This window comes from Melanostigma gelatinosum (assembly GCF_949748355.1).
Source record: "Melanostigma gelatinosum genome assembly, chromosome: 5".
NCBI classification, from domain to species: Eukaryota; Metazoa; Chordata; class Actinopteri; order Perciformes; family Zoarcidae; genus Melanostigma; species Melanostigma gelatinosum.
Genome location: NC_136638.1, coordinates 2699425 through 2712695, shown reverse-complemented (window position 1 = coordinate 2712695; position 13271 = coordinate 2699425). Strand labels below are relative to the sequence as shown.

The 13271-nt window shown below is 41.7% G+C and overlaps 1 protein-coding gene across 1 annotated transcript in view; it reads right to left on the bottom strand.

Annotated features, from left to right (window-relative positions):
- ugl (ureidoglycolate lyase) overlaps positions 1 to 10374 on the bottom strand; it is a gene marked incomplete at its 3' end in the record, with an annotated part of 38850 nt that extends 28476 nt beyond the window's left edge. Inside the window, exons 1-8 of the mRNA XM_079268273.1 lie at positions 10255 to 10374; positions 9950 to 10168; positions 9348 to 9438; positions 9113 to 9189; positions 8516 to 8626; positions 8372 to 8431; positions 7653 to 7809; positions 6939 to 7137 (exon numbers count right to left, since the gene is read on the bottom strand). Of these exons, the coding sequence (XP_079124399.1) occupies positions 6939 to 7137; positions 7653 to 7809; positions 8372 to 8431; positions 8516 to 8626; positions 9113 to 9189; positions 9348 to 9438; positions 9950 to 10168; positions 10255 to 10371 (1031 nt within the window). The 5' untranslated portion in view covers positions 10372 to 10374. The remainder of the gene's footprint in view (positions 1 to 6938; positions 7138 to 7652; positions 7810 to 8371; positions 8432 to 8515; positions 8627 to 9112; positions 9190 to 9347; positions 9439 to 9949; positions 10169 to 10254) is intronic.
- Between the last annotated feature and the right edge of the window lie 2897 nt (positions 10375 to 13271).

The following is a 13271-nucleotide window of genomic DNA, read 5'->3' as shown; positions in this document are numbered from 1 at the left end:
CACTGACGTTCCAGAGAAGGCGGATCCCGGACGTGAGCCAGTGTGGGCGGAGATGCCCAGAGCTCCATCAGGTCATCTGAATGCTAAAAACAGATCCACCTCCTACTTTGCTTTGACCAATAGGCTCCAAAAGGAGGACCTAATATATGAACGCATGCGCACTCTGTCTAGGCGCCTTTTAGCTTTTCATTCGCTCCTACAGAGTGAACTTTCTAGGTCCGTGCACGTTTAACTGCTGGACATAATACTTCTGTTACAAATAAACCTTATTGCTTGAATTGAGCTAAACGCCTCGACCTAAGTCTGTTCACCTGAGTTTTCTCCTCAACATGAGTTTCATTCTCAACAAGGAGTTTTGTTAATTAGTTTGTTTGCTTGTTTTATTTGCTTTATTTAATAAATACACCAAAATGGAATCCTGCTTGGACATTTTACTCTCTTCTGGCTGCGTACGGATACCGACCACGGTGCATCAGTGGCGTTTGATTATTATTTGTTTAAGTTTGATTTAGCCGACAAATGGCCACTACATAAAGTAAAAACTACGCCCTTGGACTAAAGTAAAAACTACGCCCTTGGAATAAAGTAAAAACTACGCCCTTGGACTAAAGTAAAAACTTAGCTATTGGACTCAAAGGACCGATCTCACCACACCCACAACTGGTTGGATCGTTTTTGGATTTCGTATGGATGATCAAAGAGGATTGTTTCATTCATCACTCTTGGATTCAATATCAGCGGGACGACTGCTTTGGACCAGATCAACACAGCGCTGAAACATCTCAGAAGAAACGGGTACGTGATACGACTGCCGTATAGGAAGACGGTGAAACGAGTGGAGTTTAAAAGTCTGTATTCACAGTGATGTACGTGCTTCTGGATGTTTAAGCCTGACTGCGTTGAATCGCTACAAATGGACATTGCGCAACACCCGCGCACCACTATCGGCGGCTTCCATTCATTAAAAAGCCCGACTTCAGTGTGTGTGTGTGTGTGTATGTGGCGAATTGGAGGAGCGGCCTGTAAGCACCTTTGCTGTTTTTTTCTGCACTTTACCTGCATTCACGTCCGACGGATTTGATTGGTGTGTGACAAGCAGTTTGGAAGAAGTGTTCAAAATGTCTGACGTTCAGGCGAAGGATGTTGAAAGGCCGTCAGCAAGAAGAGACATTAAAATTACTTCTAAAGGCTTGGAGTTCTACACGGAAATGTACCAGCAAAAGAGGACCGCAAAATGCAAACAAGCCAAAAAGTGTTTGAGAAACATAAGTGATTTAATGACTTCCAATAAAAATGTAAATTCAGTGAATGTTGAGCTTTTTACATTCATCAAGTGTTACCAAGATGCAAATGACATGCATACATCTTTTGTGAGCTTTCCTTTACCTCAAGATGAAGTTACAAGGCAAAATCTGTACTTCAAAGAAAAAATGACACTGTTCTATGACTTCACTGAAAAGGTAAAAGGCTGGCTGTCTGAAATGGGTCACCCATATGTGCAGCCATATAAAGATTCTCTCGACCACCAAAGTGTTGCAGATGAAATAAACCCTGAAGATAGTGCTTCTAATGTGTTAAGTGTAAAGATGAACTCTGTAAAGACACATTCCCAGCTATCACGGATTTCATCAACATCATCTGCATGCATTAGAGCTGAGGCTGACAAGGCAGCTCTGATGGAGCGCGTTGCTGCTCTAAAAAGGAAACATCTAATCGAAGCTCAGGAGGAAAAGTTGGAGAGGGAAAAGGAAAAATTGAAGAAAGAAAAGGAACAATTGGAACTTGAAACGGAATTGGCAGCTACAAGTGCAAAGCTTCATGTCTTGGAAATAAATTCATCCCAGCGTGGCTCAAAATGTTCAGACGGAATGAACTCTTATGTTGAAAGGAACAAGTTCAAAGAAGCAGACTATTAAATCCCCATGCCTACACCTTTGTTCCTGTTGAACAGGATGTTATTTCTGTGTCTGATCCCATAATGCAACCAAAGGTTGTTAGGCCTAAACAAAGGTCAAACACACAAATTGATGAGATGCTCGTAAAGACTGATGCTCCAGGTCAAACGACACAAACTGTGAATGAAAGTCAAGCAGGACTTGTGCAACCTCAACCCCATCAGAATGACATTGTAAATGTGATGCAAAGACAAAATGGCATCGCTGCTCTGCTGGTCCAGCAAAATCTGTGCTCTGTCCTGCCTGTAAGAAACATTCCTGTGTTTGATGGAGACCCTCTTCAGTACAGGTCTTTTATCAGAGCTTTTGAAAATGGAGTGGAGGAGAAGACAACTAATTGGAGTGACTGTTTGCACTTTCTCGAACAATACACCAGGGGGCAGCCAAGAGACTTGGTGTGCAGTTGTCAACATCTACCTTCAGATCAGGGATACCACAGAGCCAAAAGTCTTCTCGCAGAGCACTTTGGAAACTAATACAAAATTGCATCTACGTATATGGAAAAGCTTCTCAGCTGGACGCCTGTTAAAAGTGAAGATCTTAAAGCATTGCAATCATTTTCCCTGTTTCTTCGAGGATGCTCAAATCTAACAGAGCAAATGATGCATATGAAGGAACTGGACCTACCATCTAATATGAGGAGCATCATCTTGAAACTTCCTTATAAGTTAAGGGAACGGTGGAGAAATGTTGCTTGTGATCTGCAAGAGCGACGTGGCCGGAGAGCACTGTTTGAGGATCTTGTTGCTTTCATTGAAAAACAAGTCAGAATTGCCTCAGATCCACTTTTTGGCAACATTCAGGACTCACAACCTACCAACTTGAAGGTCCCCAACGTTAGTTACTTGAAGCAAAGGAAAAAAGGAAGCAGCTTTGCCACCAACGTTACTGCAGTGAAAGAAGGAGTCATCACTCAGTACACAGGAAACAAGAACAAGTCTTCCTCTCTTCACAACTGTCTGTTTTGTAAACAAAGTTGTCACGCATTGGATAAATGCTCACAGTTTAAAGTGAAAGGACATCGTGATAAAATTAACTTTATCAAAGAACAGGGTATTTGTTTTGGTTGCCTGAAAGTAGGCCACACAAGCAAAGACTGCAGGAGTCGCTTGGATTGCAATGTGTGTCACCAAAAGCACCCAGGAGTCCTTCACATAGAGTGGCAAGGCAAAAGAACAACCTTTCAACAAGCCCAACAGTCTGTGAGCCCTCCAAGTGTCTCAACCACCATGTCTCAAACCTGCGGCCATATCGGGGCTGGTTATGAAGATAATTACATATTTTCTATTGTTGCAGTCAAAGTCAAGAGCCAGAGAGGTAACAAAACGGTGCAGACATATGCCTTCTTGGATCCAGGGAGTTCTGGCACATTCTGTACAGAGGACTTGGCAAGAAAACTGAACCTGAAGGGTAAAAGGACTAGTATTCTGCTGAGAACAATGAATCAAAAGAAGATCGTAGGTCTAGTATTCTGCTGAGAACAATGAATCAAAAGAAGATCGTAAAAATGCACATATTCTGTCAGGCCTTGAAGTGTCTGGTATGAGCACAAACGATTTCATTGAGTTACCTGATGTTTTAACTCAAAGGAGCATGCCTGTTTCTGCACTCAACGTCCCACGGGAGGAGGATCTTGATCAATGGTCTTACCTCAAGGATGTTAAGCTCCACGACATTGACGCAGGTGTTGAGCTACTAATTGGAACTGATGCTCCAAAAGTGATGGAGCCTTGGGTGCTGATAAACAGCCAGGATGAAGGACCTTATGCGGTCAGAACCAGAGTTGGTTGGGTCATTAATGGTCCACTTCGCGGCAGTAGGAGTAAGAGTGGCTGCCCTGCTGTAACAGCCAACCGAATCTCTGTGGAACATCTGCAAGGAATGCTGGTTAAACAGTATAACCATGACTTTAATGAGAGATCATCAGAGGAGCAGATTGAAATGTCCAGAGAAGACATCAAGTTCATGAATGTTATGAGCAACACAACAGTCCTTAAGTATATCTCTAGTGAAACCAGACGATTCCACACTTTTGTGGCAAACAGAACCTCTTTCATCAGAGAAGCAGCAGATGTAGATCAGTGGAGATATGTGGGTTCCAAGGATAATCCAGCAGATGAAGCATCAAGAGGAATGAGAGCTGAGGATTTCCTGAAAGGCAGGAGATGGATAAGTGGACCTGAGTTTCTCTATCAGTCAAAGAAGGAGTGGCCTAAACTTGATGGGAATCTTGATGTGATTTCTGCAGATGACCCAGAGGTCAAAAGGGACTTAATGGTAAATGCTATCATCAAGGATTTGGAAAATGCAACCAACCACCTGATCTACTATTTTTCATCTTGGACTAGACTAAAAACATCTGTGGCTTGGTTTCTGAAGGTCAAGGAACGTCTCTTGTTATTGGGACAGAAGAGAAAGGAGTTTTGTGCTTCTGCAGGCCTCAGAAAGGACGATCTGAAGAATCAGGAGCATGACGTGGAAAGAAAAGTTCAAAGCTTTAAAGCCACACTCAAAGGACAAAGAATAACACCTGAATATCTTGCTAAGGCAGAGCAGTCAATCATTCAATATGTACAACGACACAAGTTCAAAGCTGAAATTGCCTCACTGAAAGGATGCTTTAAAAACATCCACAAAGAAAGTCCGCTGTACAAACTAGACCCAGTAATGGATGATGAAATCCTCAGAGTTGGTGGTCGGCTGAGTAAAGCAGCACTGCCAGCAGAATCCAAGCATCCAGTTATTTTGTCCAAAGACCTGCATGTATCCACGCTGATTTTGCGCCATATCCATCATCAGCTGGGACATGCTGGAAGAAATCACATGCTGTCAAGGTCACAGCAAAAGTACTGGATTATCAATGCAAACTCCGCTGCCAGGAAAGTCATATCTGACTGTGTTGTTTGTAGACGCAACAGAGGAAAGCTTGGTGAACAGAAGATGGCAGACTTGCCGGAGGAGAGAGTGTTGCCTGATAAAGCTCCTTTTACAAATGTTGGAGTTGACTATTTTGGGCCCATCAATGTTAAAAGAGGAAGAAGTCTCCTGAAGAGATATGGAGTGCTTTTCACCTGTCTAACCAGTCGTGCTGTGCATTTGGAAGTGGCATATACACTAGACACAGACTCCTGTATAAATGCAGTACGAAGGTTCATCTGTAGACGAGGTGCAGTCTCCACTATCAGGTCGGATAATGGCACAAACTTTGTTGGAGCCAACCGGGAGCTGAAGGAAAGTCTGGCTGTTCTGAATCATGACAAAATTCAAAGGGCTTTGGTCCAGGATGGCATAAAATGGAACTTTAACACCCCAGCAGCTTCCCATCAAGGCGGCATCTGGGAGCGCCTGATTGGTTCAGTGAAAGGTGTTCTCACCTCAGTTCTACAACAGCAAATTCTGGACGATGAAGGGCTCCAGACTATTTTCTGTGAGGTTGAAGCAATTCTAAATGACAGACCCATCACAAAAGTCTCAGATGACCCAGATGACCTTGAAGCTCTCACACCAAACCACATTCTAATGTTAAAGGGCAAACCAATCATGCCACCAGGACTATTCATTCAAAGCGATCTATACATCAAGAAAAGGTGGAAGCAAGTACAGTACATGGCTGAACTCTTCTGGAAGAGATGGATCTCTGAGTACCTGCCTATAATGCAAGAGAGACAAAAGTGGACAAGGCCAAGAAGAAGCCTCACTACTGGAGACATTGTCCTTGTTGCGGACTCCACAGCTCCAAGAGGATCTTGGATGATGGGAAAAGTTTTGGAGGCAAGACCAGATACAAAGGGGCTGGTGCGGTCTGTGCGACTTCAAACCAGGACCAGCATTCTGGAGAGGCCGGTGACGAAGCTCTGTCTGCTTTTGGAAGCAGCAGACTAAACATCATGGACTGATGTTTTCTCGACCTCTACTTTCTCTCTCTCTCTCTAATCTTTCTTTTTGTTGTAGGTGTCAAGAAGAAGATTAACTTTAGGTCATGTTTATTGTAGGAATAGCTCGTTTGAGAATAATAATTGTGATATTATGCACAATTAGGGGCCGGAATGTTGGAGCTATTTATTTGATATTGTATTTTGTTATTTCATTTATAAGTAGTGTTGTTTAATTATTGTAGATGTTTCATATGTTAAGATTATTTTTCTCTTTAATAGTAATTTGTTTAGTTCTATTATTTTTTGGGTAATTACTGTGGGTACCTGTTGCTATTTAAACGAGTAGAAAGGTAGGACCAGCATGCACCGGGGTGGGCGTATAGTTTTTACCAGCTACACAGGACAGGAGAGACATCACGACAGGAGTTTTGTTAATTAGTTTGTTTGCTTGTTTTATTTGCTTTATTTAATAAATACACCAAAATGGAATCCTGTTTGGACATTTTACTCTCTTCTGGCTGCGTACGGATACCGACCACGGTGCATCAGTGGCGTTTGATTATTATTTGTTTAAGTTTGATTTAGCCGACAAATGGCCACTACAGGTAACTTTGGTATTTTTCAACCTGGACCATATTTCCACATCATTTTGTGTCGAAGTAACTGTGGGCGACTGTGGCTAAGTTGATAGCAGGGCTGTCTTTCAATCAGAGGGTCGGCGGTTCAATCTCCGGCTCTGCGAGTCGCATGTCGATGTCTCCTTGAGCAAGACACTTAACCCCAAAATTGCTACCGTAGTTGTGCCTACGGCGTAGAGATGTGATAGACTGTGAATTGTAAGTCGCTTTGGATAAAAGCGTCTACTAAATGAATGTAATGTAACTATAGGGACAACAATTTTTTTAATTACTCCTTGTCAATGTGACGTAACATCCATTAAAAGTGCTTGTTTTTGCTCAGATTGCGATTACAAGTGTCTGACAACATTATGAAAAGGACCCTACAGAGAAATACAACCTTTTTCTTGACCTTTCGCCTTAACTGGTTTGTCTGTTATTGTGTCCAAGTGTCATTCAGTCTCAATGTGTGTGAACAGCGATGTTCCTACCTGGTGACAGTAGCTAACACTCTGCTGTGGGAGTCACTGAGCGGGTCCTGAGGCAGCAGCAGGGCTGCCATGCCTCCTGTGGCCAGCGCCCCCCTCCGATGACACGTCTGAACCAGCAGGTCCATGTAGCTGCGCAGAAAACGCTTCTCCATGTTCACATATTTACTGCGGTCGGGCAGCAGGAAGGCTTGTCGGTGACCTGGAGGAGAAACGCATGACCTCTTGACTTCAATGAGACAAGGATTGCCTTTTTTCAGCTTCACTTTTGTTTACAATTTGCCGATTGTATATCGTTATTAATAATGATAAATACACTCCATCATACCTATTCTATGAACTGCAATTCTGATAATCGAGTTGGCCATGCACCCATGGGTGAATTGTGAGACAATGGGACCTCTTCTACACAGGAGCAAGACACAGAGACTTTATAGTTGTTGATTTGTGTCTCTTTGTAGTCGTTAAATGTCTGTCTGTGAGTTTGTGTCTCTTTGTAGTCTTAATGTCTGGGTGGTACATACAGTATCTCTTGCAGTGACATTTTTAGGTGAAGGCCAGGGGGGGCCCTGAAACTTTTGGCCCCTGGAGTCTGTTCCCAGTTGACCCATTCATTAGTCTATTCATGCGTGGACCTTCCCTGAAACAAGGTTCAAGGGTTACAGAGGCTCGGTGTAAAGCATAGGGTTCATTGGGAGGCCAGAAGGTTTGGCTCACCAAATTTATTGACAAAGGAGGCTGAATAATCCCAGATGCCACAGTTTAGTCCTGCTGAATGGTCTCGCAGCTCGTAGAGAATCTCTTCCATCTCAAATGCTGCTAATACATTTTCAATTAGCACCGTCGCCTTAATGCTGCCCAGCGGAAGGCCCAACTAGACACACACACACACACACACACAGATACAGACAAATTCAGTAGATACGACCACATATGAGGGACAGTTTCACAGAGATTATTTTATACCACTACTCACAATAAACAGGGCATTCAAAAATGTTAATAAGAAATCAATACTGAAAACGAAAAATTTAAATGGCAGTTTGAAAATGGAGAGTAAAATTGCTGCAATAAACCTGAAATAAAAAACTGGCTGAAACAGAAATGCTCAAAGTGAAAGTAAAAACATGTATTTCTACAACGGGAAAATCAGTCTCTTTTTTCCATCTACCATTTACCACTTAGCTTCTCCAGATGTGTGTAAATGAGGAGGTGCAGAATAAAGCGTGTTGGATGGCCTTGAAATAATTTACACCAGGAGAGTGTGTATACTGTGACTAAGTCCTGGTATTAGGGACACAAAACAATTTATCTGAGATTGTGAGAATTAAGTTAAAAACAAGTCATTACATTTTGAGAATACAACTGTATATAAAGAACAAAGACTTTGTAGGAGAACATAGATATTTGATATGTGCATAAACACACATGCAGACCTTCTGTTGTGTCCAGACAAATATTTTGTTCCATAGTCTGGCCTCCATGAAGCTCTCCACCTAAAAAACAAGAAACAGTAGAACTTCATGACAACGGTTTTGAGTGATGGTGTGTGTGTAGGTGTGTGTGCGTGTGTGTGTTACTTTTGAGAGGTAGAAAAAGGGTCCACTCTTGTTTTCAAAAAGTGTCTCTCCACAGTGAAACATGAGGAGTCCAAAGTCAAAGAGAGGACCAGGAGCCTCCTTCCCTGCCACCTGGCAAACAGATAGGGTCATCTTCATGTATGGATTCATTTCTTTTGATTAATCATCTACTAGTATAGCCTATAACGAATCAAAAAAATAATGACAAATGTCCATCACATGTTACCAAAGCACCAAATAGATTTAAGAAAACTGCTTATTTTGTCTGATGGTATTCAAATTACATTCATATAAATGTAAAAATGACATCTTTGAGCAGTTACAACCAGTAAATGTTTGGTATTTGTACTGAAAAAAGTTTCTGCAAAAGTAAACATATCACTTTCCACAAATAATACAAATGTTTATTTGATCAGTAAATAAGTGTAAATATTTTTGTTAAACTTTCAACCAAAAGCCAAGGCTGTAGCCAAGACATTAGAGCTACGGAGATCAAGTGCTTGATACTACCACTAGGAGTCGCCAAAGTCAAATCTTCAAACCCAATCTGCACTGACTGAATAAAGTGAGTGAGATGAACTACAGAGGTTATACTACCATCATGTTGTGCTCCACCATGTTCCAGGCACGAGGGCGAAGCATCAGCACTGGAGCCTGAGCTATGTGAGGAACATCTGTGAACACATGGAGGGAGGTGGGTCAGAGAATGTGTCGACTTACTGTGACTCCTATTCTGTTCCACACCTGGAATAGTATATACAATAGTGCGTACCTCTATGTACAGTAATGTAGCTGTGCCAACATGAGTATTGATATAAAGTAAGCCACTTACTGGGGAACTGGTTGTGAACTCCCTTAAAGACGTTATGAATGCCTTTGATCTGGTTGTAATATGTAGGACAGTTCCCATCATCAAAGTCAACCTGAAACCAAAGAGAGAGTTCACAGAGTCTGAAGTTATGTGAGGACTCTGCAGAGATGCTCGTGGCTCTGTGAGGTGCTTGTATGGACCATGGTGCTTTGAGTTCAATGCTAAGCTTATTGTTAACATGCTCACAATGATAATGCTAACTAGTTGATATTGAGCACGTACGTTCTCTTTATACATCTATGGTAATACCACGTTCACCATCTTGGTTCAACATGTTATCATGCTAACATCTGTACACAACTAGCCTGCAGCATTACCATAAATGTTGTGTGTATGTAATTCTCACATCTACACATGTCTAACTGGAATCAAAGGACAGCATAGATGCACATGAACAGAGTTAACTGTGATATGACTATACTGAAGTTACTTACTGCATATAAGCGTACTCATAAATGTGAATGCTTTCCACATTAGCAATCGTAAATAGGCCTTTTATCACCCAACAGTATAGCATTCTATGTCCAGTTCCTGTGTTGGTGTCGTGTGGGCACAGGTGGTACCTGTATGCCTTGTGCTGATGACTGCAGAGCTGTAATGAAGCGCTGGGTGTCACAGGGAGCCAGGTCCCCGATATCCACATGTCTTCTCTGGAGCCTCGGGGGGACCGGGAGCACCCTCCAGGCGGGGTCCCTCCTGATATGTGTGGTACTTTCCAGAAAGCTTGGCAGGTCAGCTGAGAGGTCCAAATGGGCCTTTCTGGACACTCGGATCTGCAGGACCTGAGTGGAGTATAAAAGACCCCTCATCGTGAGTTAAACAAGTCTTCCATGCATTGAATTTTAAAAAGCCTTTTCAGCTGTCTTACCTGATCCACATCCTCATCAAATGTGGAGATCAGCTCACGGAGGAAAAGGAGGGAGCCTGTGGTGAAAAGTGTCTCATATTCTGCTTCTAGACCTGAGGGGGGTGGGGACAGCTCCATGCTGACTGCACCCTGTGGACGAAAAGAGTCAACATATCATATCAGTGGGTCCAGGTCAATCTCCATATTTGCAGAAAGGGGCTCATTTTAGTGGCACTAAAAAACAACAGCAGTCTTAAAAATTTCGATAGGTTTACCAATAACACATGGATTCATTGTGAATAAAACTTAAACACACATGCTGGTGATGGATACAAACAGTCACAGAATCAGCGGTACAACATGGAGAAGTTAGAGAAGTTCTAACTGTATGCAAATGTAATCTGACTCACAGTAGCATTCGTTTCTGATTCCCGAAGGAAACAGTAGCACAGCTCTACTTCACTCTACATAAACCAGCATTTATGAACTTTTTGGCCACTTTGAGGAAGTGGAACCAGCTATAAACAACATATTTGTTTGATATATTATCACCTCATAAAGTTGTTATGGCAAACAACTTCCTTGTTATGCCTTCAACTTAAAGGGGGCAACATGACCATTCACTCTTATGGGACATGAAACCAATGGGCTGAAAGGCCTGAAAGAGCTGCATTGATGGTAATAATTGTCTGGGGGTTCATTACCATGAGTGAGCATGTTCACATTATAATAATAAATAAATAAAATATAATAAAGAATATAAAAAGGCCGTGAGGAATATGTTTGAGGAGCACCCAGCTCACTGGTTACAGCACATGCCACCTAACTTTGATTCAAGCACCAAAACATGTTGTCATTGAGGTTTCTTTACCACTTTAGTCACAAGAAATTCCGATGGCTTGTCAAAGTAAAGATGTGCCTGAAACAGAACACTAGTGCTCATGAAACTGCTCAGAAAATTCACCATACTTTGGAATTCTTTACTGTCCATTAAGTATATTTAGCTGCAAAATGAAGCAACGCAATGGTACTCACAGAGATGAGGACAGGTCTCTGTTCACGCAGTAGAAGTGGACTTTGGTTATGCGCTGACTTTGGGCAGTGTTTAAACAGGAAGATGTTTGTTTTCATGCAGAGTTTAAAGTCCTATGTGAAGATTCATTGACTTTTGAGGCGATTTAAACACTGTACATGCCCAATATTGGGAATTTGGTCAGATTACTAATGCTAGGTATAGGTGGTATGAGAAATGTTTGATTTTATTGTATTGGAAATTACATGAAAACCTCAAACTTGGATCCAGCGTTCCTCAGTTTGATTCATCCATTCTACAACAGTCCAGTTCTAACCAGGAGCAAACCCCTGCTTTGATCTCTTAGCAAAGGAAACCTACAACAAGCCTTCACTAAGTCTTCTCAGTACTGTTCAAAGTTATGTTGGCTCTCCTTCCGTCCCTTTCAATATTTCAAAATCTGTTTCTGTACATATGTAACATATGTAATATATGTCTTCAGTAAGAATCAAGATCCCTCTACTTTACATCTTTGTTTTGACTGTTTCTTTGTTTGAGGTTTTGGTTCCTGAAGATACCAAGGACCTTAGTCTCCTGCAGTGTTTTAGAGCACTGGTTCCAAGTCTTTCTGGCTTGTACCCTCTTATTTGAATCAATTGTGACCCCTTTTCACAGGTTGTGGCTCTAGTGGGGTCATGGGTTGTGCGCAGCAATTTTTACATTTTTAATTTTTTTAGAGGGCTGGAGAGGTGAGAGCCACTGTGACCCTTTTAAATGTTTCTTGCTCCTTGGGGCTAATTATGTTATCTCAGGTCCTGATTTAAGGGAGTGAAGACCGCAATATCCTGGGAATTTCTTTCAATTTGGCACAAACCACCACTTGGACTTAAGAATGACCTGATAAGAATTTCTTTGTCCTCACAAAACACATTTGGCCCCATCTCAAGAATCAACATGGTAATTATGACAGTACCACACAAATGTATAATAGAATAAAATGATAAAGGGACGTTTTGGTTGGACAGACAATGCCAATAAATGTTTCTGAAGGAGACACTGTGGGGTTTTTTTAGGGGGGGGGGGTTACTTATCTGATGTTGGGGTCCAAGGACAGAGGGTGTATTCTCTACAGATTGTGAAGCCCTCTGAGGCAAACTATATTGGGCTGTCCAAATAAAACTTATTGAATTGAACTAAAAATGTAACTGTACACATGTACTCATGTACACTAGCAACAATTAGAAACGTATAGCATCTAGTGACTGAAAAGGTTGCTACCATACTTGTTACATCCCAAGTCATTGCATCCCCGTTTCCCTCACTTGGGTCCTTTCCTTGCGTCGTAGTCCCTCCCACCCATGCATGGAGGAAACCATGTGAGGAGAGAGGAAACAAGGAAATATGGAGACATGAGACGTCCTTTCCTCAGTTGCATCACGTGAGCAACGTCTGTTTCTGGTGACGGCGGCCGCTGATCACAGCTGGATCAGCTGTCAGTCGGCTTAACAGCTGGAGAGACTTTTGAGAAGTTTGCATCTGTACACATGATCACTACTTAATAATAGTATCTAATAATACTAATAACTGATAAAGACATACAATTATCTTCACTGCCAGAGTAGAGGTGTTGTCTCTCATAGCCTGTTAATAAACGGTGCCCTGTGTTCTGTTTATAAACGCAAGATCGATTTCTACCGGCGGAATGCATTTGTCTTATTTATGAATTATTTGCGTCTGTACGTTTTGAAATTCAGATTGTGACGTCATTATTAATTAAACCAGAATATGATGATTGTTTCTCTTGACTACTGGAATTAATTTATTAGGCTCAATGTTTCAGGTTAAACTTAAATTATAAAACTCATCAAACCTGACACTCAGGAATGATCAGCCTGACGTGACTGAATGAAATTATGATAAATAATGTAAAAAGTGTTTTGTCTCTCCAGCTCTCTCTCTGACTTTAATTGTATCCATAATAAAAGTTATTGAGGGAAATATCAGATCATGAAAAGACAAATCTTTC